The sequence below is a fragment of the Stegostoma tigrinum genome, chromosome 3, assembly GCF_030684315.1.
Source record: "Stegostoma tigrinum isolate sSteTig4 chromosome 3, sSteTig4.hap1, whole genome shotgun sequence".
In the NCBI taxonomy this organism is placed as follows: domain Eukaryota; kingdom Metazoa; phylum Chordata; class Chondrichthyes; order Orectolobiformes; family Stegostomatidae; genus Stegostoma; species Stegostoma tigrinum.
In genome coordinates, this window is record NC_081356.1 from 98,247,280 (window position 1) to 98,273,971 (window position 26,692).

Sequence of the window (26,692 nt, forward strand, 5' to 3'; positions counted from 1 at the left end):
TCCCTACTTATAGGTGCAGCTAGACTTGCTGAGTATTTCTAGTATTTCAGTTCATAGTTCACATTTCCAGCATCTGCATTGTTTTGGTTTCACTCTAGCTTACTCTTATGCACAGGCACATACACGAGGCCACAAGCAATAGGAGGAGCAGTCAACTATATGTGCTCCACTGTTCAACATGATTATTGCTGAGCCATAAAATGTAATTGCTGTGGTAGAGAAGCCAAAGTTTCTCTGAAAACTAACATTCAGAACTCACTAAGTTCTAAAGCTGTTAGGTGGCAATATTCAATCCTGCTCTGCCACAAGGATCAGGTTTTTTCCAAGACTTTAGTCAGGTCAGTCAGGTTACTTCTGGGGTCACTAAAAAATAGATCCAGGATCATAGATATTTGGATTGAGAGAGGGACCATGAGAGCGAGAGAGAGAGTATGTGTGCGCGAGCAAGAGAGAGAGAGATGGGGCAGATTGCATGTTAGGAGTGTTGTTTTTTTTTAAAAACTGTCCTGCATTGAAAGCACCAAAGGCAATAAATTCATGAAATTACTAAGCAGCTAAGAGTTGGAATCAGAACTCTGAAATAATCCTGGGGAGCGACAAAAAGCGTAAAAGTCACTAATTCTGTGTTGAGGGAAGCTGCAAGGGGCTCGAAAGAATCCCGAGGCCATTAACAATGCAGTTGAGACAGTGGGGATTGAAAAGCCACAAGCAATATTTGCTTTTACAACTGACCAATACTAGAACTCAGGCAAAACCCAGGGACATTTCTAGCTTGGTGAATTTAGCTATTGGCACAAAGCTGCATATCGTGTCTGGTAGCAAGCACTGGAGTGCACTTTGTACACTAGGAATGGGATATGCTTGATCAAAACAGGAGCAGAACCACAGGTTGAGGCAGTACATGACGACTGGCTTTTGTGGGAGCGTTCCCAGGCCAATCAGAAGTGAAGTATTGTGATTCCTTGTGAAGCTTTAATGAAATTTGATGATCCATTGTACCATTAACATCTGGGAGAACAACTGCTGAGAATCACATGGCATCGGTTTTGATTGCATTTGCTTTTTGATGTGCAACAAAGGATGTCAGGTCACCGAATACTATCCAGGTTTACATGCTAATTCTGGTTATTAGAAATAAGCTGTTCATGTACTCTAGATTGTATTACTGATTGATTTATTGTCACCTGTACCTAACTACAGTGAAAAGCTTTGCTTGTGAGCAGTACAGGCAGGATATAGTAAGCAAGAACAGACAGACCACAGGCTGAAAAAGCTTGGACAGAGTAAGGCATGTAGGTTACACCACACAAGACATGTGCTAGGCATGATCCACATTAACAAGATCAATATTATTTGAAGTTAGAGTATCCATTCATCGGTCTAATAATGGCTGGGATGAAGCTGTTCTTGAACCTGTTGGTGCGTGTGTTCAAGCTTCTGTATCTTCTGCCCGATGGATGAAGTTGTAAGAGCCCATTAACGGGGTGGAATGGGTCTTTGAGGATGTAGGCTGCCTTTCTGTGGCAACAAGGGGTGTAAATGGAGTCCATGGATAGAAGGTTAACTTATGTGATGGTCTGAGCTTTGCACACCACCTTCTGAAGTTTCTTACAGTCCTGGGCAGAGCAGGTGCAATACCAGGCCGTTACACATCTGGACAGTATGCTTTCAATGGTGCATCCGTACAAGTTGGTGAGGGTCTTTATGGACACGTCAAATTTCCTGAGCCGCCTGCGGAAGAAGAGGCATTGCTGTACCTTTACTATCACATCTACCTGAGAAGTCCAGGACAGATTGTCAGTTATCGTCATTCCGAGGAAAAATATGCTCTCAATTCCCTCAAACTCTGCACCATTGATGTCGATGAGGGTGTGTTCTCCTCCTTCCTTTCTGAAGTCAGTGATCAGTTAGAGATAGTGGGGACTGCCAATGCTGGAGTCTGAGATAACAAGGTGTAGAGCTGGATGAACACAGCAGGCCAGGCAGCACCAGTAGAATTTTTTTGAAGAAGAGTCCAGACCCGAAACCTCAGTTTTCCTGCTCCTCTGATGCTGCCTGGCCTGCTGTGTTCATCCAGCTCTACACCTTGTTAGCTCAGTGATCAGTTAGTTTGTTTTGCTGACAGAGAGAGAGGTTGTTCTCATTTCACGTTACCAAGCTTTCCATGTCCCTTCTGTCCCTGACTCATTGTTGTTTGACATCCGACCTACCAGGGCGGTGGTCGTCAACAAACTTGGAGATAGTGTTCATTCGGAATTTGGCAACACAGTTAGGATACATAGGGAGTACAGAAGAGGGCTGAGAACACATCCATGGAGGGCTCCAGTGTTGAGGTTCATCGTGGAGGAGGTGCAATTGTCAATCTTCACTGATTGCAGCCTGTGGGTCAGAAAGCTGAGGATCCAGGTACAGAGGGCAGAGCCAGGTTCTAGGTCTCGGAGTGTTGAGATCAGCCTGGAGAACGGCGTTGAACGTGGAGTAGTCGATAATCAGGAGTCTAACATAGATGTCCTTGCTGTCCAGATATTCCAGGAATGGGTGCAGAGCTAGGCAAATGGTGTTTGCTGTGAACCTGTAATGTTGGTGGGCAAATTGCAAGGGATAAAAATAGGCTGGGGGACTGTATTGCTGTGGGCCTACTGTGGTGTTATTTGTATAGTAAAGTATTGTTATTTGTTCAAAAGTATGGAACTGCATGTCTTTACTCCCTCAGTCAGTCCTCTGGATCTAACCTTTTGTCTGTATTAAAAATAAAGGCTATTGATGCTTAATGAGATCTTAACACCATTTAGTAATCATATCTGAGATCATAACATATAGTTGGTTATTGGTCAGGGATCATAACGTATTTCAGCTCCATTTTCCTACCCACTCTCCATATCTCAATTCCTACTTAACAGGCATATATCAATTGTCAGAGGTCAGAAAATAATTAATCAACCATTTTCTTGAGGTAGAATGCAAAATTGCAGGAACATTTCAGAAAAGGCAAAATAAAGAAATAAGAAAACAACTAAAACAATTCAAAGCAGTGCTGTTGTAATTGAGGTTCTTTGAGTGACCTGTATACAATTAACTCATCAATAGTACTGAAAGCTAAACTGTTTCTAACTTTACTGTAATAACAACTAAAATCAGAGTGATTTTGTGATTAATTTGAACATTTGATATTGATTAACGAAATTACAACATCCTTTCCTTTGAAAAAAATTATGATCACATTTGTTTCAAAATGTCTTTTAAAGCTGATTTTCTCCTGAAAATAGGATTAATAATGCTTGGTAATGTACAACTAATGCACAATTCATTATGCTCGCAGTTAAACTGGATGTAATAAAATTAAGGCCTGCGTTGCGAATGGCCTAACTTTGACCCAAAACCTACAACCCAAAGATGTTTACTTTTAACTGAATGAAAATATGTTACTAAAACATTCCCACACTAAATCAGTCATTAATAACCAGATTAAGCCAAAACTGGTGGAATTAAAATATGATTTGAATTATTTTAAAAAATCTTTGATAATTCATGGAACAATAAGAACAGTCTGTTAATTACTATCAAAGTCTTCCTGAGCAGTATTGGTTCAAATGACTGTTGGACTCCAGCTGTTTCTTCTAATTATTCTACATTATATCACTCCATAATGTGGCTTTAGATTTACTTCAGATATTCAAGGTCATTCTTTTTGTTTAACGTTTATCTAAGGGCATTAAAAATATTACAGTTAAAGTAGACATGGTTTTGATATTCTTTGAAAAGCAGCCACATGCAAACAGTTTGCAGATTTTATACCTCTGTCAAAAGACAAATTTTCAAAATAAACCATTTGTAATAAAAATGTAATTCCAAACCAGCAATGTTATCACAGATCTTTGATTGATGGAAACCAACAACATACCCTTGTCTCAGTCATTCATAAGCTGCTCTTTTGCAATTTGCAAATGCAGCAAGTATTTTTTTGTATGTTACAGATAGAAGATTACAAGTGAATCTTATTAAGTAATCTGTTATCATGGATTTTATACCTAATAAGCGATTAGCATGCATTTAATTTCTTGTACGGAAAATACACCTCATTTTCAAAATTCAAGGATGGGTTTTATTTTTGGTCCTGAAACTATGCCATTTGGCCTAACACTCACTCGTCATTTCACTCCAAGTGCCATTCACATATTACAGACCTTCTCTTTTGTTTTCCTTTCCACTCCAGCTTGCTTAAAATCTATTACATTTGTAACTTTTCTCAGTTCTGATAAAAGTCAATCTGAAACATTCATTATTCCTCTCTGCAGATGCTGTCTGATCTTACGAGTTTTCCAAACATCTCCTTCTGTTTCCAGATTTTGAAAATCTGTCATGCTTTTCCCTTATCTAATTTGATTTTACGGAACAAAGAAAAGTCTCCAAAGAGTTTTTTGATCTGACTAGTATCACAGACAAAAACAAAATTTTGCATGACAGAAATATTTATTACAGCATCCAAAGGTTTAGGTCTGTTGTGATATTTTTCACGTTCGTAGTTGTCTGTTTTTCATGATATAGACGATGAGTCCAGCATGTTTTACAGATTGAAGCAGGAAATTCTCATTTTATTGAGGAAAAGTTTTCTCACAGCTGTGTGAAAGGCAGAGATGCCACTATTATTACTGTGACAGTATTACTGTGGTGCAATTTGAAGAGGATTATAACGGAGCAAACCAGAAGTATTCAGAAAAATTTTTTCTATACAAATTATAAAGCAGTGTATTCTACCACATTGCCAAAGCTATTACATAAGCTAAGCATTATGTGTTGGAATTCGGAAACGAGCTAGAAACTGCTGGAAAGACGTAGCAGGTAAGAAGAAAGTAGCAAGGGCGAAACAGACACTTCTTGACTTACTAACTATATCCAACATTATATTGCTAAATTTATCACAAACTTTGTGAAGTTTGAAAATTCAATTGCATTCCAAATTCATTATTATTTAGTATAATTTGAAGAAAATTATAGGTAGAAGCTTCACTCAGACTATACGAGCTTAAGGTATAGGAGCAGAATTAGCCATTCGGCCCACTGACTTTGCTCCACCTTTTGGTAATGACCGATATGTTTCTCAACCCCATTCTCTTGCCTTCTCGCTGAAACCTTGGATGCCCTTAATAATAAAGAGCCTATCCATCTCAGTCTTAAATAGACTGAACAACATGGCCTCTATAGCCTTCTGCAGCAATGCATTCCACAGTTTAGCACCCTCTGGTTACAGAAATTTCTTCTTATCTCAGGTCTAAAGGGCCGTCACTTCATTCTAAGGCTGCACCCTCGGATCCTATTCTCTGCTACTAGTGGAAACATTTTTCCACATCCAATCTATCCGGGTCTCTCATTATTCTCCAAGTTTCAATAAAATCCATTCTCATCCTTCTAAATTCCATTGAGTACAGACTCAGAGTCCACAACCACTCTTCACATGTCAAGTCCTTCATTCCTGGGTTCACTTGTGTAAACCTCCTCTGGGCATCCTCTCTAAACAAAATTACAGGCTATAAAATGAAGCAGAGCAAGACAGTGGACAAAGACACATCCCTCCCTGACATGGTCAATGTTTTCTATGCTCGGTTTGAGCAGAACGCCAACAGTGCAGTGGCATGTACCCTAACAGCCCTGGATACACCTGAGCCCACTGTCACTGCTACAGACATCAGGCCGGTCTTCCTAGAAGTTAACCCAAGGAAAGTGATGGGCCCAGATGGTGTGCCCGGCCAAACCCTCAGAGTCTGTGTGGACCAACTGGCAGAGGTATTCACTGACATCTTCAACTTCCCCTACAACAAGCCAAAGTCCCCAATTGCTTCAATAAGACCACCATCATCCCTATACCTAAGAAAGCACATGCAATGTGCCTTCATGACTACTGCCCAATAGTTCTGACCTCAATAATCATGAAGTGCTTCGATGGTCATGGCCCACATCAACTTCAGTCCCCCAACCCGCCTCAATCCCCTACAATTTGCCTATCGATGTAACAGGTCCACAGGGAGATGCCATATCCTCAGCCCTACACGCATCCCTGGAACTTCTGGACAACAAGACACCTATGTCAGACTCCTGATCACTGACTACAACTCTGCCTTTAACACCTTTACCCCTCCAGACTGATCTCAAAACTCTGAGACCATGGTCTTGGCTCCACCCTCTGCAACTGGATCCTCAGCTTTCTGACCCACAGACCATAATCAGTGAGGATGGATAACTGCACTTTCTCCACAATAACACTCAACACTGGAGCCCCTCCCAAGGATGCGTCCTCAGACCCTTGCTGTACACCCTGTGCATCCCTGATTGTGCTGCCAAATTCTGAATGAACACCATTTACGAGTTCACTGATGACATCATGTAGTAGTACAGATATCTAACAATAACGAGTTAAAATACAGAAGGAAAGTAGAGGACTTGGCGAAGTGATGCAATGAGAACAACCTCTCTTTGGGACAGCACGGTGGCTCAGTGGTTAGCACTGCAGCCTCACAGCGCCAGGGACCCGGGTTCGATTCCAGCCTCGGGCGACTGTCTGTGTGGAGTTTGCACATTCTCCCTGTGTCTGCGTGGGTTTCCTCCGGGTGCTCCGGTTTCCTCCCACAGTCCAAACTTGTGCAAGCTAGGTGGATTGGCCATGCTAAATTGCCCACAGTGATCAGGGGTGTGTGGGTTATGGGGGATGGGTCTGGGTGGGATTCTCCAAGGGGCAGTGTGGACTTATCGGGCCAAAGGGCCTGTTCCCACACTGCAGGGAATCTAATCTAATCTAGTCAATGTTGCTAAGTTGGTATAGTAATTGTGGATCGGAAGACAGGGAATTAGAAGTGTTTTTGAAAATGATAGGGGGAGAAGTGCATGGTCCCTTTAATAGGTGTGTTCTTTTGGGCAGCAAGATTTTTAAAAAGTGTGCAGGCAGCAGCAGATGCATTGAGAGTTCTTGAAATTGAAATATTTTATCAAAAGGCTATACTGTTCGCAGGCAAAGCAGCATTTTTACTGAGACCACAGATTTTTGAATTTAGCAAAGTAATTTAAATGAGGTCCTAGATACCAAAGCCCAGGTAAATTTGAATCTGATGGCTTTGACAACCTCGGACTAATTCAATTGTAAGAAATTAATAGGTCATCAGGGTATAAAAGAAAAGAGCATTTGAAAACCAGGATGAAAGTAAACTGCCATCTGTTAAGAGAATAGCTCTCAACAGCCATCAGCTCTAAAGAAAGAGAAAATCACTGGCTCTCTGAGAAATCTCTAAGACCTCAGAGTAAGCACCATCTAAATAAAAGTACTAGAGCACTCCTAGCTAATATTCCTGGCACAAGAATTCAACGGAGGAAGGCGTTCCTAACTGGAGGACAGTGGAGAAGACAAATTCCAGAAGATTTATCCTGGCTGTTATTTCAAGAGTTTAAGCTTTAATCTTTTTTTATTAATTTAGTTTATACATGTGGGACTTGCATTAATTGGAACACCATACCATTAGAATTTTGTTTTGTTCTGGAATAATTAGTAGTTGAGTGGAAATTTTTTTGTTTTTTTGTTTTTGTTAATTTGTTCACTGTTAGAGTTAGATAAAGAGTTACTTGTTGATGATAGGATGACTGTCAGGAGCTCATTTCATTTAGCCTGTCCTTTATGACAGATTGTGAGGGTGAGAAACTGATTACACCACTTCTCCCATTTCGTTTAACAGATTGAGGTGAGGCGAGCTTCTCTGGGTGTTTCAGTTTTAGTTAGCAGATGGGGTCGAGCTCCGCGTTTTAATGCTCAATATCAGCAAATTGGAGAACTGATCATTGACTTCAGAAAGAAAGGAAGAGAATATGCCTCCAGCTACATCATCGAAATTGAGGTTGAGAGGGCCAAGAGTGTCAATTTCCTAGGAGTGACGATAACTGACAAACTGTCTTGGACTTCCCACGTAGACGTGACAGTCAAGAAGGTACAACATTGCCTCTTCTTCCTCCGGCAGCTCAAGAAATTTGGCATGTCCATAAGGTCCCTCACCAACTTCTACAGACACACCATTGAAAGCACATTGTCTGGGTGCATAATGGCCTGTTATGGCAACTGCTCTGCCCGGGACCATAAGAAACTACAGAAGGTGGTGTGCATAACCCAGATCATCATGGAAGCCAACCTTCCATCCATGGATGCATTTACACAGCAGAAAGGCTGCCAACATAACCAAAGACCCATCACCTCCTGGTAAAGACTTTCTACAACCTCTTCCGTCAAGCAGAAGACACAGAAGCCTGAATACATGCGCTAACAAGTTCAGGAACAGCTTCTTTCTGGCTGTTATTAGACTGATAAATGGACTGTCTATCCTCAAATAATGCTAATCTTGCTAAAGTTAATCTTGCCTAGCACTCACCTTGTGCAATGTAACCTATATGCCTGTGTCTATGATTTTTACAACCTTTTATCTGTTCATCCTTGCTTACTATGAAATGCCTATACTGCTCGTAAACCGAGTCTGTCACCGTACTCCGATATAGGTGACAATAAATCAATTAATCCAAGGCCAGCCCATCCTTCTTTAAAGATGGGGCCCAAACTGCCCTCAGATGCGTATGACCATTCTAGCCACCTTGAAATGAATTCTAACGTTGCATATACCATCTTAACTGCCAACAAAACTTGCATACTAACCTTAGGAGAATCAGCAACTCAGACTCCTAAGTCCCTTTATGCTTCAGATTTTCAAAGATTTTTTTCTCAATTAGAAAACAGTCTACACACCTATTCTTCTTTCACAGTACACAACCTCATGCTTCACATTGTATTCCATCTGCTATTTCTTTGCCCATTCTTCTGGCCTGTCCAAGCCTTTCTGCAGCCTCCTTGTCTCCTCAACACCACCGGGCACAGCTTCTATCTTTGTGTCATCCATAAACCCATCAACATCTCTCTCTCTCTCTCTCTCTCTCTCTCTCTCTCTGTTCCTTTCTCCAGGTCATTAATGTACAATGCAAATAGTTGTGGTCCCAACACCGAACATTGCAAACTCCACTAGTGCCTGACTGCCATCCTGAAAAAGACCCCTTTAACCCTACTCTCTGCCATCTGCTAGCCAGCCAATTCTCTGTCCATGCCAGTGCCTTGCCTTTAACACCATGGACTGTTATCTTATTTAGTATATGACACCTTGTCAAAGGCCTTCAGGAAATTCAAACAGATCACGTCCACTAGCGTGCTTTTGTCTAACTTGTTTGTTACCTTCTCAAAGAATTCTGAAAGATTTGTAAGGCATGACATCCCCTTGGCAAAGTCAAGCCATCTCAGTCAGATTTTTCCAGGTACTCTGTAATCTCATCTGACCTAATGGACCCGACAATCTTACCAACAACCGGGGTCAGGCTAACCTAGAGTTTCCCGTTTTCTGCCTCACTCCCTTTTAAACAGTGGTGTTACATTAGCCATTTTCCAGTCCTCCAGTACCGTTCCTGGCTCCAGTGATTCCTGAAAGGTCGCCACCAATGCCTCGTCAATCTCGTCAGCCTTCAGAGCTCTGGGGTGTAGTCCATCTAGTCTGAGTGATTTATCTGCCTTCAGACTTTTCAGCTTCTCCAGCATCTTCCCCTTAGTGATGGCCACTACACTCACCTCTGGCCCCTTACTCTTTTGAAATGCCAGTATGCTACTGGTGTTTCCACTGCAATGACTGGTGCAAAGTACCTATTCACTTCCTCTGCCATTTCTTGGCCCTATTACCACATTGTCAGCCTCATTTTCGAATGGTCTAACGTCCACTCTTGTCTCTGCCTTACTATTAATGTACCTTAAAAACAAACAGAAATCTTGTTTTATATTAGTGATAATGGGAACTGCAGATGCTGGAGAATCCAAGATAATAAAATGTGAGGCTGGATGAACACAGCAGGTCCAGCAGCATCTCAGGAGCACAAAAGCTGACGTTTCGGGCCTAGACACTTCATCAGAGAGGGGGATAGGGTGAGGGTTCTGGAATAAATAGGGAGAGAGGGGGAGGCGGACCGAAGATGGAGAGAAAAGATAGGTGGGGAGGAGAGTATAGGTGGGGAGGTAGGGAGGGGATAGGTCAGTCCAGGGAAGATGGGCAGGTCAAGGAGGTGGGATGAGGTTAGTAGGTAGATGGAGGTGCAGCTTGGGGTGGGAGGAAGGGATGGGTGAGAGGAAGAACAGGTTAGGGAGGCAGAGACAGGCTGGGCTGGTTTTGGGATGCAGTGTGGAGGGGAAGAGCTGGGCTGGTTGTGTGGTGCAGTGCGGGGAGGGGACGAACTGGGCTGGTTTTGGGACGTGGTGGGGGATGGGGAGATTTTGAAGCAGGTGAAGTCCACATTGATACCATTGGGCTGCAGGGTTCCCAATCGGAATATGAGTTGCTGTTCCTGCAACCTTCGGGTGGCATCATTGTGGCAGTGCAGGAGGCCCATGATGGACATGTCATCTAAAGAATGGGAGGGGGAATGGAAATGGTTTGCGACTGGGAGGTGCAGTTGTTTATTGCGAACCAAGCGGAGGTGTTCTGCAAAGCGGTCCCCAAGCCTCCGCTTGGTTTCCCCAATGTAGAGGAAGCCGCACCGGGTACAGTGGATGCAGTATACCACATTGGCAGATGTGCAGGTGAACCTCTGCTTAATATGGAAGGTCATCTTGGGGCCTGGGATAGGGGTGAGGGAGGAGGTGTGGGGGCAAGTGTAGCATTTCCTGCGGTTGCAGGGGAAGGTGCCGGGTGTGGTGGGGTTGGAGGGCAGTGTGGAGCAAACAAGGGAGTCACGGAGAGAGTGGTCTCTCCGGAAAGCAGACAGGGGTGGGGATGGGAAAATGTCTTGGGTGGTGGGGTCGGATTGTAGATAGCGGAAGTGTCGGAGGATGATGCGTTGTATCCGGAGGTTGGTGGGGCGGTGTGGTGTGTGAGAACGAGGGGGATCCTCTTTGGGCGGCTGTGGCGGGGGCGGGGTGTGAGGGATGTGTTGCGGGAAATGCGGGAGACGCGGTCAAGGGCGTTCTCGACCACGGTGGGGGGAAAGTTGCGGTCCTTGAAGAACTTGGACATCTGGGATGTGCGGGAGTGGAATGCCTCATCGTGGGAGCAGATGCGGTGGAGGCGGAGGAATTGGGAATAGGGGATGGAATTTTTGCACCCTCCTGCAAGTGCCGCAATGATGCCACCCGAATGTCCCCTCCACCCACTGCATCCCAAAACCAGTCCAACCTGTCTCTGCCTCCCTAACCTGTTCTTCCTCTCACCCATCCCTTCCTCCCACCCCAAGCCGCACCTCCATCTCCTACCTACTAACCTCATCCCACCTCCTTGATCTGTCCGTCTTCCCTGGACTGACCTATCCCCTCCCCACCTCCCCACCTATACTCTCCTCTCCACCTATCTTCTTTTCTCTCCATCTTCGGTCCCCCTCCCCCTCTCTCCCTATTTATTCCAGAACCCTCACCCCATCCCCCTCTCTGATGAAGGGTCTAGGCCCGAAACGTCAGCTTTTGTGCTCCTGAGGTGCTGCTGGGCCTGCTGTGTTCATCCAGCCTCACATTTTATTATCTTGTTTTATATTACTAGCTAGTTTATCATTATATTGTATCTTTTCCTCCCTTACTGTATTTTTAAGTTGTCCTCTGCTGGTTTTTAAAGACTTCACAATCCTCTGGTTTCCCACTAATTCTCAGCACGTTGTATGCTTCCTGCCACTACACCCCTCCTCACCCCACCACCCCCATCCCCACCCCAACAGAACCAATCCAAGTTCCTCTGCAGCCCAGATGAGATTTCCTGAACCCAGACACATGCAGACAATGCAGCCGTGGAGTTGTCAAACTTGGTCACAGAGAACAGTGTCTAAGCCACTGACTTAGCTGCTATCCTCAATTACAACTACGTTTCTTTTTTCTCCGTCTTGAATGGTTGTCTGTATCACAGTGCTGTGTACAGTTTGGTCACCATCTCTACAGACCCCACTGTCATTCATACAGAGAGCAAGAATCTCAAACCTGTTACAGAAGCTCAAGAGCTCAGGCTCTTGGATCACTCTACCTGCCTTGCTCATAGTCACACTCTCCTGTCTCTGACCACTGACCAAATTCAAGGTCGCCAATGAAACAGGTGTGATTGCCTCTTGAAACACATCATCAAGGCAATTCTTCCCCATCCCCGATGTGACTCCAGACTCCAGTTCATCAACTCCGAGCCAGAGTTCCTCCAGGACACAACATTTGCTACAGATGTGGTCACTACAAACCACAATAAGGTCCACCAGCTCCCCCATCATCGCTTAGCCCTATATTTCTGTTTACCTAGTGCTTAAATTGATTTTTGAAAATTTCCTACTGGTCATTTAGTTTGTAAGCTGAAAATATTCTGCCCATTTACTTTCAATCTGAAAGTACCTAAATCAGATGGTCAAATTAGTAACTCCTACCAACTAATGAATTTATGGTTTACCTGTGATGTCACTGTGTTGTGCTGGGCCCACAATCCTTGGCTTCACTTTATCCGTTAAAAAAGACCTTGCAAACTCTGGAGCAAAAGACCAATAAAAAACCACCTCTTCGCCTCTGCACCAAATTCTCGCACTGCTCCAAAGTTCCCAAACTATATATTCATTTGGGCTGTGTCTCACTCCAGTTAAGATTTCTCCTTTCTGGTTATGCAAAGCTTGCTAAGCTGCTCGTTTCCGAATATGGTAACTGAGAAAATTCAGAAATTCCTCGAAAATTTCATTCACGAGAAACATCTTACATAAACACTAATTGCAGAGACCTTTAGATTGTCACTTACTCTTTCAAGCTGTAATTACGATCGCACATCAGTCTCTCATTTTCTTGCTGCAGGTGTTCATTTTTGTCTTGGAGTTCTCTGTTGCAATGTAATACATAATCGATGAGTCCTTTAATGATTTCTGTTGAGTCCGAGACTTTTCGCAATTCCACAGAGCCAAGTTTAAACTGGACAGAAACAAAATGCAAGTGCCAAAATGTAAATCAAAAGCACTGATTTGCCAAACCTCAAATCTGGCCCAGAACTTGCTGGAGCAGCAGATTTCCTCTCAAGTAGCATCAATTGGAATGCTTACCTCGTCCATCAAATTGTTAATGCTGGAAGGGCCAGTTGATATTGTTGCAGCAAAGCACTTTATTCTATCTCGGACCACACAAACATTATGGGCAGAAGTCTCCTTAAGCAACAACATTTAAGCGTAAAAAAAATGTGTGGAGAGCGACGGAAAATGTAAAGTTAGAAAATGCCAGGGCAACTTGGTCAAGTGGAATGTACAGCCTGTGGATTGTGAGAAATCATGAATGCACCATGTGTCCAGGATAAACACATTCGCAGGAAGTGTCACAGATTTACAACCCTTTGAGAGCAATCATTTCTCCTCATCTCTGTTTCAAGTCTGCTACAATTTATCCTGAAACCATGACCTCTCATTCTGGATTTTCCCATGAAGAAAAATCTCAGGTGGATGCCTGGATATTGACGAAATTGAAGAAGGAGATAGACAGATTTTTAATTATGGATAGGTTGAAAGGTTATGGCAAGCAGGGAGGAAAATCGAGTTGAGGCTGAGATGAGATGCAATTATCATGTTAAATGGTGGAGCAGGCTCGAAGGCCTGAGTTGCTTACTCCTGCTCTGAATGCTCATGTTTCCATTTGTGCGAAGCTAAGAGAACAGCCGCATAAGTCCATCAATAATTTGTGGTAAATGCAAATCATACCATACCAACTGCTCGACAGAGCTGGCTGGATAATTAATGTGATAATAATGAGAACAGCAAATTTCAGATAACTTTCCAAGACTGAACATTATTTCTCCATCCACAAAATTTACCACTCTCATAACATAAAACATAACATCTACAAGGCAGCCATACTTTCAATTCAAAACAGAAACAAAATGTCTAAATGGTTAGTGAAGAATACATTTTGTAGAAACTTTTTTTAATATTTAATCAAAAATGCAACAGCAGATAACTTGTCAATATTTCACGGAAAATAAAACATTAAATGGGACAATGCCTGGTCAGAACATAAAGATTTAATCAAAACATTGAATACTGTGAGAGAGAAAATGGTGCCGTTAATTCAACCAGACTTGAGCTACTGAGTGACACATGGTGGTCTCACATCTAATTATGACTGTCAGATAGTGAGCTGTGGAGCTAGCTAAAAATACCTGGCTTGATAAGTGGAGATGAGCAGAAGCACATTCCAAAACAGTCCTAAAAGAGCTTCAGGTTTGGCACATAGCAAACTTATTATAGGAAGTCATGTGTAGGAAGAATCTTCAAAGCATTTCCCCAAGTTTTATTAATAAGTGTTAAAATGGCTACAAATTTACAAAAATTGAACTAATGTGATAAATTTTCTGCAACAGCATTGCCACCGTTAATGCTTCACCTACTTTATGAAATGTGTCAATTCACGTAACCAATCCTAAGTACTGCGAGCAAATGGGAATACAATAAAAAAGTTAAAAATCCAAGAGATTCTAATGTGTTCAATACATTGCTTGGAATAAGTTGCATTAATATTTTGTTTTCTGTGTGTTAAAAAGAGGGAGACATTGTTTTAGTTTAATTTCTTAAAGTTGCTCTGGTCAGCTTGTTGCCAAGAAGTTTAGAGGTCTGTCTGTTTACTCAGATTCTAATAAGGTTTTACAACCCTTGAAATGAAGAGATGAGGTCATAGTTTAGTACATTAAAAAATTGAGAGCGGAAAGAATTGTGCTTTTGTGGAACTCAAATTCCAAAGGACAAGCACACGACCCATCTTTAGCCAGAAAGGTCAAAGACAGCATCAAACTTAAAGAAAAAGCATATAATTGTGTAAAGACAGATGGTGGGTGAGAAAATTGGAAATAATATAAAATACAGCAATGAATAATGAAGAAAAAAGAAAAAAATAGAGCATAGAGAAATTTGCCAGAAATACAAAAACATGTAGTGACAGTCCATATAAATATTGAAAATAGAAGATTATGAGCATTGGTCCTGCAGAAAGTAAGTTTGGAAAATTTAAAATGGAAAATAAAGAATGGCAGATAAACTGAACAGGTATTTTATACCAGCTTTCACTATAGATGTTTTAAAGAACATTCCAAAAGCAGCCACAAATCAGAACATGTGAGGAAAGTAGGAACTAAGGAAAATTACAATCAACAGAGAAGTGGTACTGAATAAACTGTTTGAGCTGTGGGCTGACAAGTGTTCAATCTCTGATGGATTTTATCATGAGAAGTGGCTAGTGAGATGGTTGATGCATTGGTTTCAATTTTCAAAAACTCCCAATTCAGGGAATGTCTATTTAGATTAGTAGTTAGCAGATGTATCAACTTTGTTCAAAAAGGGAGGTGGACTGAAACCAAGAAACTGAAAAAGCCAGATAGATTAACATCTGCTGGAGGGAAAATGTTAAATGCTATTATTAAAGAATTTATAGCACAGCACTTCAATAATTTCAAAGTAATCAGGCAGAGTCAACATGAGTTCCTTATTACCTGGTGAACTTGGATGCTAGCTTTTTAGAAGAACTCCCTGAATGTAATGGTACTGAAATCAGATAGGCCACAATGATGATGATTAGATCATTGCAAAGTTGGCATAACAACAAAGATGGATTTATATTAAATCCACAACTAAAAGCAACAGCAGAAATTTCCCTCGAAACTCAGCAGGTCTGGCAGCATCTGTGGAGAGAAAACAAGAGTTAACGTTTTGGATCCAGTGACCCTTCGTCAGAACTGGATCAAAAGAAGGGTCACTGAACCGGAAACATTAACTCTGTTTTCTCTCCACAGATGCTGCCAGACCTGCTGCATTTTCCCAGCAATTTCTGTTTTTGTTTCTGATTTCCAGCATCCACAATTCTTTGTTTTATTTTCTCTTTCCACAATTAAAAGTCTGTATTGAGACAACTGGACAAACAAAGTTTCTAAAAACTGGAAAATTGCATTGAAAGGTAATGTCAAAGAAATATCAGCATTTGTAACCCCAAATATATTTTATCAATGCATATTCATGCCTTACAGAACGAAAAACGGACTTGCAAATTTTCAAAGCTAAGCCAATTTGAATGAATTACTTGATTGGCTACCAAGTGTCAGTTTGGTCATAAACCTGGCAATAAGTAAATTTTCGAAAGCAAAAGTAACTTATTCAGGCCATACCGTGGGACAAGACCAAGCAGGACCAAGAGAAGCAGAAGGCCTTTGATACAGTGCCTCACGGGAGGCTACTGAGCAAGGTGAGGGCCCATGGTGTTCGAGATGAGCTACTGGCTTGGATTGAGGATTGGCTGTCTGACAGAAGGCAGAGAGTTGGGATAAAAGGCTCTTTCTCGGAATGGCAACCGGTGATGAGTGGTGTCCTGCAGGGTTCAGTGTTGGGGCCACAGCTGTTCACCTTATATATTAATGATCTGGATGAAGGGACTGGGGGCATTCTGGCGAAGTTTGCCGATGATACGAAGATAGGTGGACAGGCAGGTAGTACTGAGGAGGTGGGGAAGCTGCAGAAAGATTTAGACAGTTTAGGAGAGGAGAGTGGTCCAGGAAATGGCTGATGAAATTCAATGTCAGTAAATGTGAGGTTTTGCACTTTGTAAAAAAGAATACAGCATGGGCTATTTTCTAAACGGTGAGAAAATTCGCAAATCAGAAGTACAAAGGGATCTGGGAGTGTTGGTCCAGGATTCTCTAAAGGTTAACTTGCAGGTAGAATCCGTAATTAAGAAAGCGAATGTAATGTTGTTGTTTATCTCAAGAGGGTTGGAATATAAAAGCAGCGATGTGCTTCTGAGGCTTTATAAAGCTCTTGTTAGGCCCCATTTAGAATATTGTGTCAAATTTTCGGCCCCACACCTCAGGAAGGACATACTAGCCCTGGAGTGTGTCCAGCGGAGATTCACACGGATGATCCCTGGAATGGTAGGTTTAGAGTATGATGAACAGCTAAGGTTCCTGGGATTGTACTCATTCGAGTTTAGAAGGTTAAGGGGAGATCTAATAGAAACTTACAAGATAATGTATGGTTTAGAAGGGGTGGATGCTAGGAAGTTGTTTCCGTTAGGCAGGGAGACTAGGACCCGTGGGCACAGCCTTAAAATTAGAGGGGGTAAATTTAAAACTGAAATGAGATGACATTTCTTCAGCCAGAGAGGGTGGGCCTGTGGAATTCGTTGCCACAGAGTGCAGTGGAGGCTGGGACGTTGGATGCCTTCAAGGCAGAGATCGACAAATTCTTGATCTCACAAGGAATCAAGGGCTACGGGGAGAGTGCAGGGAAGTGGTGTTGAAATGCCCATCAGACATGATTTAAATGGCAGAGTGGACTTGATGGACCAAATGGCCTTACTTCCACTCCTATGTCTTATGGTCTAAGCAAAACGAAAGGCTCTCTCAGATTATCCAAAGTCTGAGAGAAAACAGAGAGAAAACAAGAAACTATACAGTATATATGCACAAGTAGATTCTATTGGAAGTTTCTTACAGATCTCTGCAATGTCCGAAACAAGCAGATAAAAGAAGGCAAAATGAATCGATAAAGAAACGTTTACAGTACCTTTGACAGCTCAAAAGATGTACTAACTATCATACTGGTTTTAGTAGTACCAAACTCTGCTAACATAGGGGATAACAAGGTGTGGAGCTTGATGAACACAGCAGGCCAAGCAGCATCATAGGAGCAGGAACGCTGACGTTTCGGGCCTAGACCCTTCTTCGGAAAAGGATTGTCCGATTCTCCAGCATCTGCAGTTCCTACAAAACTCTGCTAAGCTATTTTAACTTGTCATTGCTATCAATGACATAGGATACAAAATTTGAATCCAATGGCCAGTCAGTTACAATATTCTGAGATAACGAGGTGTAGAGCTGGATGAACACAGCATGCCAAGCAGCATCAGAGGAGAAGTAAAGCTGACGTTTCGGGCCTAATCTGTTCATCCAGCTCTACACCTTGTTATCTCAGATTCTCCAGCGTCTCCAGTTCCTACTATCTCTGTAACAGTTATAATATTCTGCTGTGTAAAAAGGGACTTAGAGTTTTACATTGACTGTAAAGCTTTCTGAAGTCCAAAAAAACCAAAAACTTGTCAAAGACTGATATTTATACAGATGGTAATCCTAAAAGCTATGTAGCAAAATTTCACACTAAGAATCTGAGACAGGTTCATTGGAGTTTAAAGCCATAACCATACATTTTGAACAATATTCATGGTGTACAAATACACAATATCATAGCAGATGCCATGTTGAACAAGCATAGAGGAAATCAAATGAGGTGACCAAAATGGACTTGTGGTGAATCCAATTTTGGGAACAGTTCTTGCGTGTTTGACATAAATACAGTCCTACTGCCAAAATAAAAGCTGTATAATTGGTATGAGTAAGAGAAATATGATGGTGTAATAGAAAATGGCTTTTAAACTACCTTTTTTTGTGAGGTGGTGTTTTGGAATAATGTCTAACATTAATATGTATGTTTTGTGCTAAGGAGAGGGAAACATGGTTCCATATTAAATTTTTCAAATATATTCACAGAATCATAGAATCCCTACAGTGTGGAAGCAGGCCATTCTGCCAAATGAGTCAACACAGAGCCTCCAAAGAGTATTCCATCCAGACCCACCCCCTTACATTTTCCCTGCACCTTCACATATGTCATGACTAACCTAACATGCATATCCCTGGACACTGTGGACAATTTAGCACGGCCAATCCACCCTACCTGCGAATTTTTGGACTGTGGGAGGAAAGCAGAGCACCAGGAGTAAACCCACTAAGACAAAAGGGATATGTGCAACCTCCACAGAGACTGTCACCCGAGAGTGGAATCTAAGACTCTAGTGCTGTGAGGCAGCAGTGTTAACCACGGAGCCACTGTGCCACTTTTGCAAGCTTAGCACCAACTGCTTGAGTTGTGCTGTAGCCTAGTGACAGATGTCTCACCATTCACACAGAAACAGAAAAACTCAAGAGAATCAGTGTATAAGAACCGGAGAGATAATGCAGGACTGCTACAATCTATGGTAAGAAATCCCGCAACATGAGAAAAACATACACATAAAATACAAAAACAGAAATTGTTGGAAAATCTCAGCAGATCTGGCAGCATCTGAAGGGAGAAATCAGAGTTAGCATTTCCGGTCCAAATCCAAAGAGTCGTCACTGGACCCAAAACATTAATTCTAATTTCTCTCCACCATGCAGCCAGACCTGCTGAGATTTTTCAGCAATTTCTGTTTTTGTTTTAGATTTCCAGCATCTGCAGTCTAACAGTTTTTAATGTATAAAATAGTGTTTTGAACACATAAAGGAGGCTGATGGAGATTTTAAATAACTCCAACAGGCTAACTCTTTGCATTAAAATTTATAGGTCAAACATGGTATCATAATTAGTAACAATGGACAATATCACCTGGAGTCCTAAAACAGTTGTCTATAGAAAACATACATATCTAAATAACTGTTGAAAACTCTATACAAATGTATTAAATATAACAAGTATTCTTACTGGTGATGCATTAGTACAAATTCATTAAACCATTAGATTTTTATTCTGATTCCTAGGAAATTATCTGAGCAGCAAATCAAGCATAGGATTTTAAACTGGAAAAGTAAACAGAAGTTACTAAGGATCTTACTATAATGTTGAACTAGGAGTTTTTATTAAACAACTCTTTGCGCAAGATGTTACATTTAATTCAAGGACCTTTACGTCACAAACATAAACATCCCAAGAAAACAAGCACTAATTAGAAAAACTGCTGGTTCCCAAAACAACAGAAACTAAATCAGTCATTTATCAAGGCCGTAGATTGTTTGATTCATTAAAACTCAATCCTCAGATATGCGTAAAAATGTGGTAGGGCTGGAAACATCTGTGTGGGTAAGAGGGAGTCTTATCTAACAGACTCCTTTCGGCTGGAATAGCTATTAGTGGGAGAATGCGAACACTGCATGGTGGTCTGGAATACTGTAATTCAGCAAGGCAGAAAGAGCAGCCCTGGAAATAAATAATTAGCTGTCCGATCCAGGTAGAAAAGCAGAATATGGAATGGAAAGAATTATTCAGAAGCAATTTCGAGAGGAAAGGGATCACCATGAGAAAAATTGGCACAACGTGGTGTGGGAGGGACAGTCGTCAAGTATTGAAGAGAAATTCTTTCCCGTTATGGTCGTGGCAACAACAGGAAATTCAGAAGAGCATTTAAAAATATTTCCCCAAGAATTGTAATATTTCCTTTTTAACATTTAAAATACTTCAAAAATATTTTCTTCTGGCAGTAAAGCTTACAGGAAATTGCAGTGTCAACATCAGGCAGAACACTCATTGTAAAATGCATTGGTGACAGGATGTAAATGGTCATTGCTTGACACTTCTGCAGTACGTCACTTGCTCAGTACCCTGAAAAACTAAAGCCCTCTTCAAATCAGCTCCCCAACAGAACAAAAAAAAGGAGGTATGGTTAGCAAGTTTGCAGTTGACAACAAAATTAGTAACATAGTGGACAGTGAAGAAGGTGAACTTGATGAACTAAGAACTTGATTATTTGGGCCAAAGGGCTGAGGAGTGGCAGATGGAGTTTAAGTTGCATAAATGTGAGGTATTGCATTGTGGTCAAACAACAAGGGCAGAACTTATACAATAAATGATAGGGCCCTAGATAGTGTTGTTGAACAGAGAGACCTAAGAGTTCAGCGATGTAATTCTTTGAAATTTGCATCACAGATATACAGGATGATTAAGGCAGCATTTAGCAAACTTGCTTTCATTTCTCATAACTTTGAGTATAGGATTTGGGATGTCATGTTGAAGTTGTACAGGATACTGGTGAGGCCTCTTCTGCAATATTGTGTTCTGTTCTGGTTGCCTTTGGCTGGCTGAGGGAGTTCTTAAGGATCAGGATCTGTAAGGTCATGGATTATTAGTCGGGAGTGAGCCCAACACTCTACTTCAGCAGACAACCATAAAGCATCTGCAAGGTATTGCACAAGGTGTCTTTAGAACAGTCTCCAAATCTGATGGCAACGAAGGCAGCAATCATTGACTACTAGTCACTCAGAACCAGCTTTACTGGGCAGGACATGCTGATCTTTGACTCTTAAAGCAGCTGTTCCACTGAAGCTTGGTTGTGGTAGATGATTCCCAGGTGGTCAGCAGAAATATTTTAGGGATGTTCTTAAGCATACCTGAAGAAATTAAATACACTTATGAACATATATGAGTCCCTGGATTATGACCAGCTCAAGTTAAAGAAGGTTTATTTGAGAAATATATCAAGAGTCTTCATCTTTAAGGTCACAGAGGTGAAATTAAGGTGTTGGAGAAAGCAAACAAACCAAACAATGGGTTGACCTATCAAGTACCAACTTCTCTGCATCTGGCAGAAGATGCACTGGACTTACCAGTCATCTCGGGCCCCGATGGTGTTGACTGGAAAGAAGTCATCTTTAATATCAGTCCAACAAGATATATGTAACTTGCAACCTATCAGTTAAATCTGAATGTTGTTTAGATTATGCTGTTTATGCATTTCTAATTTATTTCCCCTTTTTTAGAAAATAAGATATAATTTGGAAAATCTGTTGAATTAAAAAGTTGACATCTAGTGCGAAGTATAAAAAAAAGTGTAGGTCCAAAAACATTTACCGTTAATTTTTGACTTTTTGCTCAGTCATAGTAAAATTCACATGATCAAAAATTAACCTTAAAGTAATGTTTTGATGTATGTACTTGCAGAATATAGAAACAGGACTTTCTTTGCTCCAGACTTTATTTTTAAATTCAAGTTCTTGACTTCAAATAATATTCCAAAAGGGAAAATGAATTGGAAATGTTCATACAAAGTAAGGCCTTAACATCAACAGAATGGGGGCTGATCAGTCATAGATAAAATTGGCATCTCTCAAGTGTCAAGTAAAAACCATTCTTATCTTTTTGATTCTGTCCTCTGCGCATTTCATGCAAACATTTTGCAATATGTTCTACAGGGAGGATATTTTTGACCTGACTTAAACTGTATCCTAAGCAAATTGAACCTTCGAGGGGGTTTTCAAAAAATAACCTCCACAAATGTTGCCAGATCTGCAATTGAGGTTTCTAAGTTACAGGCACATTTTGCCATATGGGTTTTATATATATTTATTCATCCATGGGATGTGGGGTTCATTGACTAGACCAGAATTTATTGCCTATCCCCAACTACTGTTAAGAAAGTGGTCAGTGAGCTGCCTTCTTGAACCACAGTGCAGATTAACCCACCGCTTTATTAGGAAAAGAATTTTACTATGTTGACCCAGTGATAGAGAAGGAACAATAATGCAGTTCCAAGTAAGGCTAGAGTGTGGCTTTCTGGTGAAATTACAGATGGTTCTGCTTTCATACATATTCAATCTTTGTCCTTCCAGGTAAACATTACAGGTTTGGAAGAGCTGTTGAAAGAGCCTAGGTGAGTTGCTGAAGTGCATACACAATGCTACCACTGTATGTAATTGGTACAGGATTGGATGATTAAAGCCACAAATGGGCAGCTTTGTTCTGGATAGCATCAAGCTTCATGAGTGTTGTTACACTGCTAGCACCAGAGAGTGGAAGTAAACCATTACTCCTGATATGTGCCTTGTAGATGCTAGACATTCTTTGGGGAATCAGGAGGCGAGTTGCTCACTGGAATCACAGCCTCTGATCTGTTCATGCAGCCAGTTTTTGTGTGATTGTCCAGTTAGGTTTCTGGTCATTGGTTACCCCCAAGGATGCTAATAATGAGGGATTCAGCAATGCTAACACTATTGAATATCAGTAGATGGTTAGATACGCTCTTCTGGAATTTGGCAGTATTAATCAATATGCTGTTCTGCCTATGGGATCTTATAATGGAGGTTTTAAAGAGCGAATCTATTTGGTTAGTGTTAAAGTTCAGAAAATGAGATGCTACATTATTGGAAGTTTATGACAGATCTCTAAATACAGGGACAGGGAACAAATTTCCAAAAAAATCTAAAAATAATTGATCACTAATAATAAAAGGGGAATTCAATTATCATAACACAGACTGAAGAAAATGAATTGTAAAAGGTAAGGAGAATAAAGAATTCCTAAAATACACATACCAGAACTTTCTTAATCAGTATGCTTGTAACCTAAGACAGGAAAGGTAGGAGTTCCGGATCAGGACTGGATGAGGAATTGAAGTGCAACAAATGGAGTGTGTGAACATCTGAGTAATAGTTACAGAAAGGGACAAAGGAAAGTCAAAGGCTAAAATGTCCAACTGGAAGGGAGATAATTTCAAAAGTTAGAGAAGGGATTTATACAAGAGCAAAGATTAATCAAGAAAATAGTAAATTAGCACTCGCAGCTCTTCAATGCTTAGTTTGGTGCAAACTAAGCACATTTGAAGCAGAGGAAAGATAAAACATCCAACATTAGGGCTCCTTAAATGATAAAGGAAATAGATACAAAACTGGAAAAGGGAATGCATGACAAACTCCTGATACAGAGAAGTCAATCAGGACAGGCAACTGAGTTGGAATTTAAAAATGAAAAACAGAACTAGTGGAAAAAAATGAGTAAATATACGTAATACTATGTAACAAGTAAAAAGAATAGTCAAACAAATGATGGAGCCAATTAGGAACAAAAAGATAAATTCTTCTTCTAGAGGCACAGGACATAGCTGAGACACTGAATCAGCACCTAAAAAAGAGAGGATGAAGTTAATGATGCAATCGTGCACGAAGGCCCCCAGCCCCTTTTAAAGAAAACCCAGAGTGAACCATAATTACCAGCATGGCAGAAACACTAAATGAATTGAAAACAAACAGATCATGAGTCTTAGAAAAGTAAAGAAACATTTGAAGTAAAGAACGTAAGGATTAGCATTATAGACAGACTGCTGTCAGGGAGGAAGGGCATTGTATATCATATAAAACATGCTCTTACACAGAAACCAGAATTGGTAGTTAATTTATGGGAAGGTATTGAGTTAAATATAAACATTTTAAACTTCTAACAAATTTCCAGCACTTTCAAAGATTAATCCTAGCACTGTCATCAAGAACAGACATTTTTAAATTCACGAATATATGTCTATTTGAAATGAAATAACGCAAAGCATATAATTGTTCTTTTCCTGGCATTCCCAATTTTGATTATATTTGTATCAGGTATCATAAAATAGGATTAAAACAGAACTAAAAGTAAACAACTTGTACTTAAATTATGCTAATGATAAACAATGGAAGAGCAGGTTTTGGCAAAGAGCAAATTTACAGATAAGGATAAAGGATTCCAAAAGTGAGTTAATAGTTGCACTTCAGAGTTGTTTAAGGCATAGAGGTCCAGCATTAATGCTGGGATAGCTGGAGGTGATTACCATCAATGATGGAGAGGAGAGGGGAAAACACAAAGCAAAAGGGAATATTATACAACTGGTGGAGTGGGATGGGTTTAGCTTAGTGCATGTCTCAGCACAGAGAAATGGTCAAAAAGACATATGTTTGGGGACCTACCAGAGAAAACAAAAGTTTGGTTCCACAGCTTGGCATGTTCCATGACACACACAAGTAGATATCAAAGATGTTGAATCACAGCAAAAAATAAATGGGGAAAGAGAACTTAAAACAACACAAATTGTTGTTATCAGAAGCACAAAACAGATTCAGTTATAGTATAATCAAAAATAGCACTCAAAATCATACAAGAGCACTTCAGTGGAGGAAACAAGTTTTTATCACTCATATTGCATTGAGCTATCCAAAGAAAGCACTTACTTCACCATGATCCAGAAACAAATGAATGACAAAATACTATGAGATAAATCAGAGACAGATATTTTTACTCACATTATATGCAGTTAATATCACAACTCAAGCACCAAGACAGCAATCCTGAGGGCAAAATAACTTGTATCCTTGATTGATATTACAAACTGTGCTGAATATGTCATTCAAATTTTTATTGTACACAATATTTGACATCTTTTTCCAATTCTTTGAATGCATAAGATTAGCAGAATCTACATCCCACTTGTAAAATATTCCAGTTTTCTGTAACAAGATCAGCAAAATTATTTTTCTCATGTATTTTTGAGAATGAATATGAAGCGGAATTAGAGAAATGTAATTAACCAAGATGACTTGCTCCTGAAAGTGGAATACTTTCAGGCTTTAAAAAAATCAACAAACTTGGAAGTTGGTGCAAAAGTAACAATTTAATTTGCAAAGAAAGAATAATAATTATGAGAAAGCGTAGAAGGAGAAAACAACACCTTCCAAGATGATGTTCAATCATGAATCTACCTTAGATATTGGTATCCTAAGGGCAAGTTCTATGCAAATGTTTTCCAATTTTGATAGACAGGAAAAATATCTCTGGGGCATGCATATCACTAATCTTAAAGTTTGCTCTACCAATTAAAAATGTCCCTATTGTTTGTCCAGATGAGGACCGCTAGCACATTTAACTCTTTGAGCTAGTCTCAATGATGGAAGAGCCCAGCATACCCATGCAAAAGATAAGGCTGAAGCTTTTGCAGCCAGAAGTGCCGAGTGAATGATCCATCTTGTCTTCCTCCGGTGGTCCCCAGCATCACACATACCAGTCCTCAGTCAATTCGATTTACTTCACGTGATATCAAAAAACAGATGGAGACACCGGATACTGACAAGACTATGAGCCTTGGCAACATTCTGGCAACATCACTGAAGACTTGGGATCCAGAACTTGTTGCTCCCTAGCCAAGCTCTTCCAGTATAGTTCCAACACTGACACGTACCCAACAATGCTGGACCTCTATGCCTTAAACAACTCTGTAGTGCAACTATTAACTCACTTTTGGAATCCTTTATCCTTATCAGCAAATTTGCTCTTTGCCAAAAATTTGCTCTTCAATTGTTCCAACATTGGCATGTGCCTAGGACAAAAAAAACACAGGACAAATTCAATCTGGCTAATTACTGCCCATTAGTCTAATCTCGATCATCAGTAAAGTGATGGAAGGTGTCATCAACAATGCTATCAAACAGCACCTGCTCAGAAATAACTTGCTCAGTGACACCTGTTTGGGTTCCACCAGGGCTACTTCACTCTTGACTTCATTACAGCCTTGGTTCAAACATGGACAAAAGGGGTAAATCCCAGAAGTAATAAAATGTGAGGCTGGATGAACACAGCAGGCCAAGCAGCATCTCAGGAGCACAAAAGCTGACGTTTCGGGCCTAGACCCTTCATCAGAGGAAGGGAAAATAGTCCCAGCCTATTCAGCCTCTCGCTTTAGCTCAAATCCTCCAACCCTGGCAACATCCTTGTAAATCTTTTCTGAACCAGTTCAAGTTTCACAACAGCCTTCAGACAGCAGGAAAACCAGTATTCTACACAGTATTCCAAAAATGGCCTAACCAATGTCCTGTACAGCTACAACATGACCTCCCAACTCCTATATTGAATACACTAACCAATAAAGGCAAATGTACCAAACATCATCTTCACTATCCCGTCTACCTGTGATTTTATTTTCTATGGAACTATGAACCCCATCGTGGCTTGGAAATATATTGTTGTAGCTTCACTGTTGACAATAGACAATAGGTGCTGGAGTAGGCCATTCGGCCCTTTGAGCCAGCACCACCATTCATTATGATCATGGCTGATCATCCACAATCAATATCCTGTT

At 40.8% G+C, this 26,692-nt stretch overlaps 1 protein-coding gene across 2 annotated transcripts in view; it reads right to left on the reverse strand.

Moving 5' to 3' along the window:
• Positions 1 to 26,692, reverse strand: part of xrcc4 (X-ray repair complementing defective repair in Chinese hamster cells 4) — a 340,565-nt gene that overhangs the window by 192,440 nt on the left and 121,433 nt on the right. For both annotated transcript variants that reach the window (XM_048528164.2, XM_048528163.2), the window contains one exon: positions 12,795 to 12,961. In XM_048528164.2, coding sequence (XP_048384121.2) covers positions 12,795 to 12,961 — 167 coding nt within the window. The remainder of the gene's footprint in view (positions 1 to 12,794; positions 12,962 to 26,692) is intronic.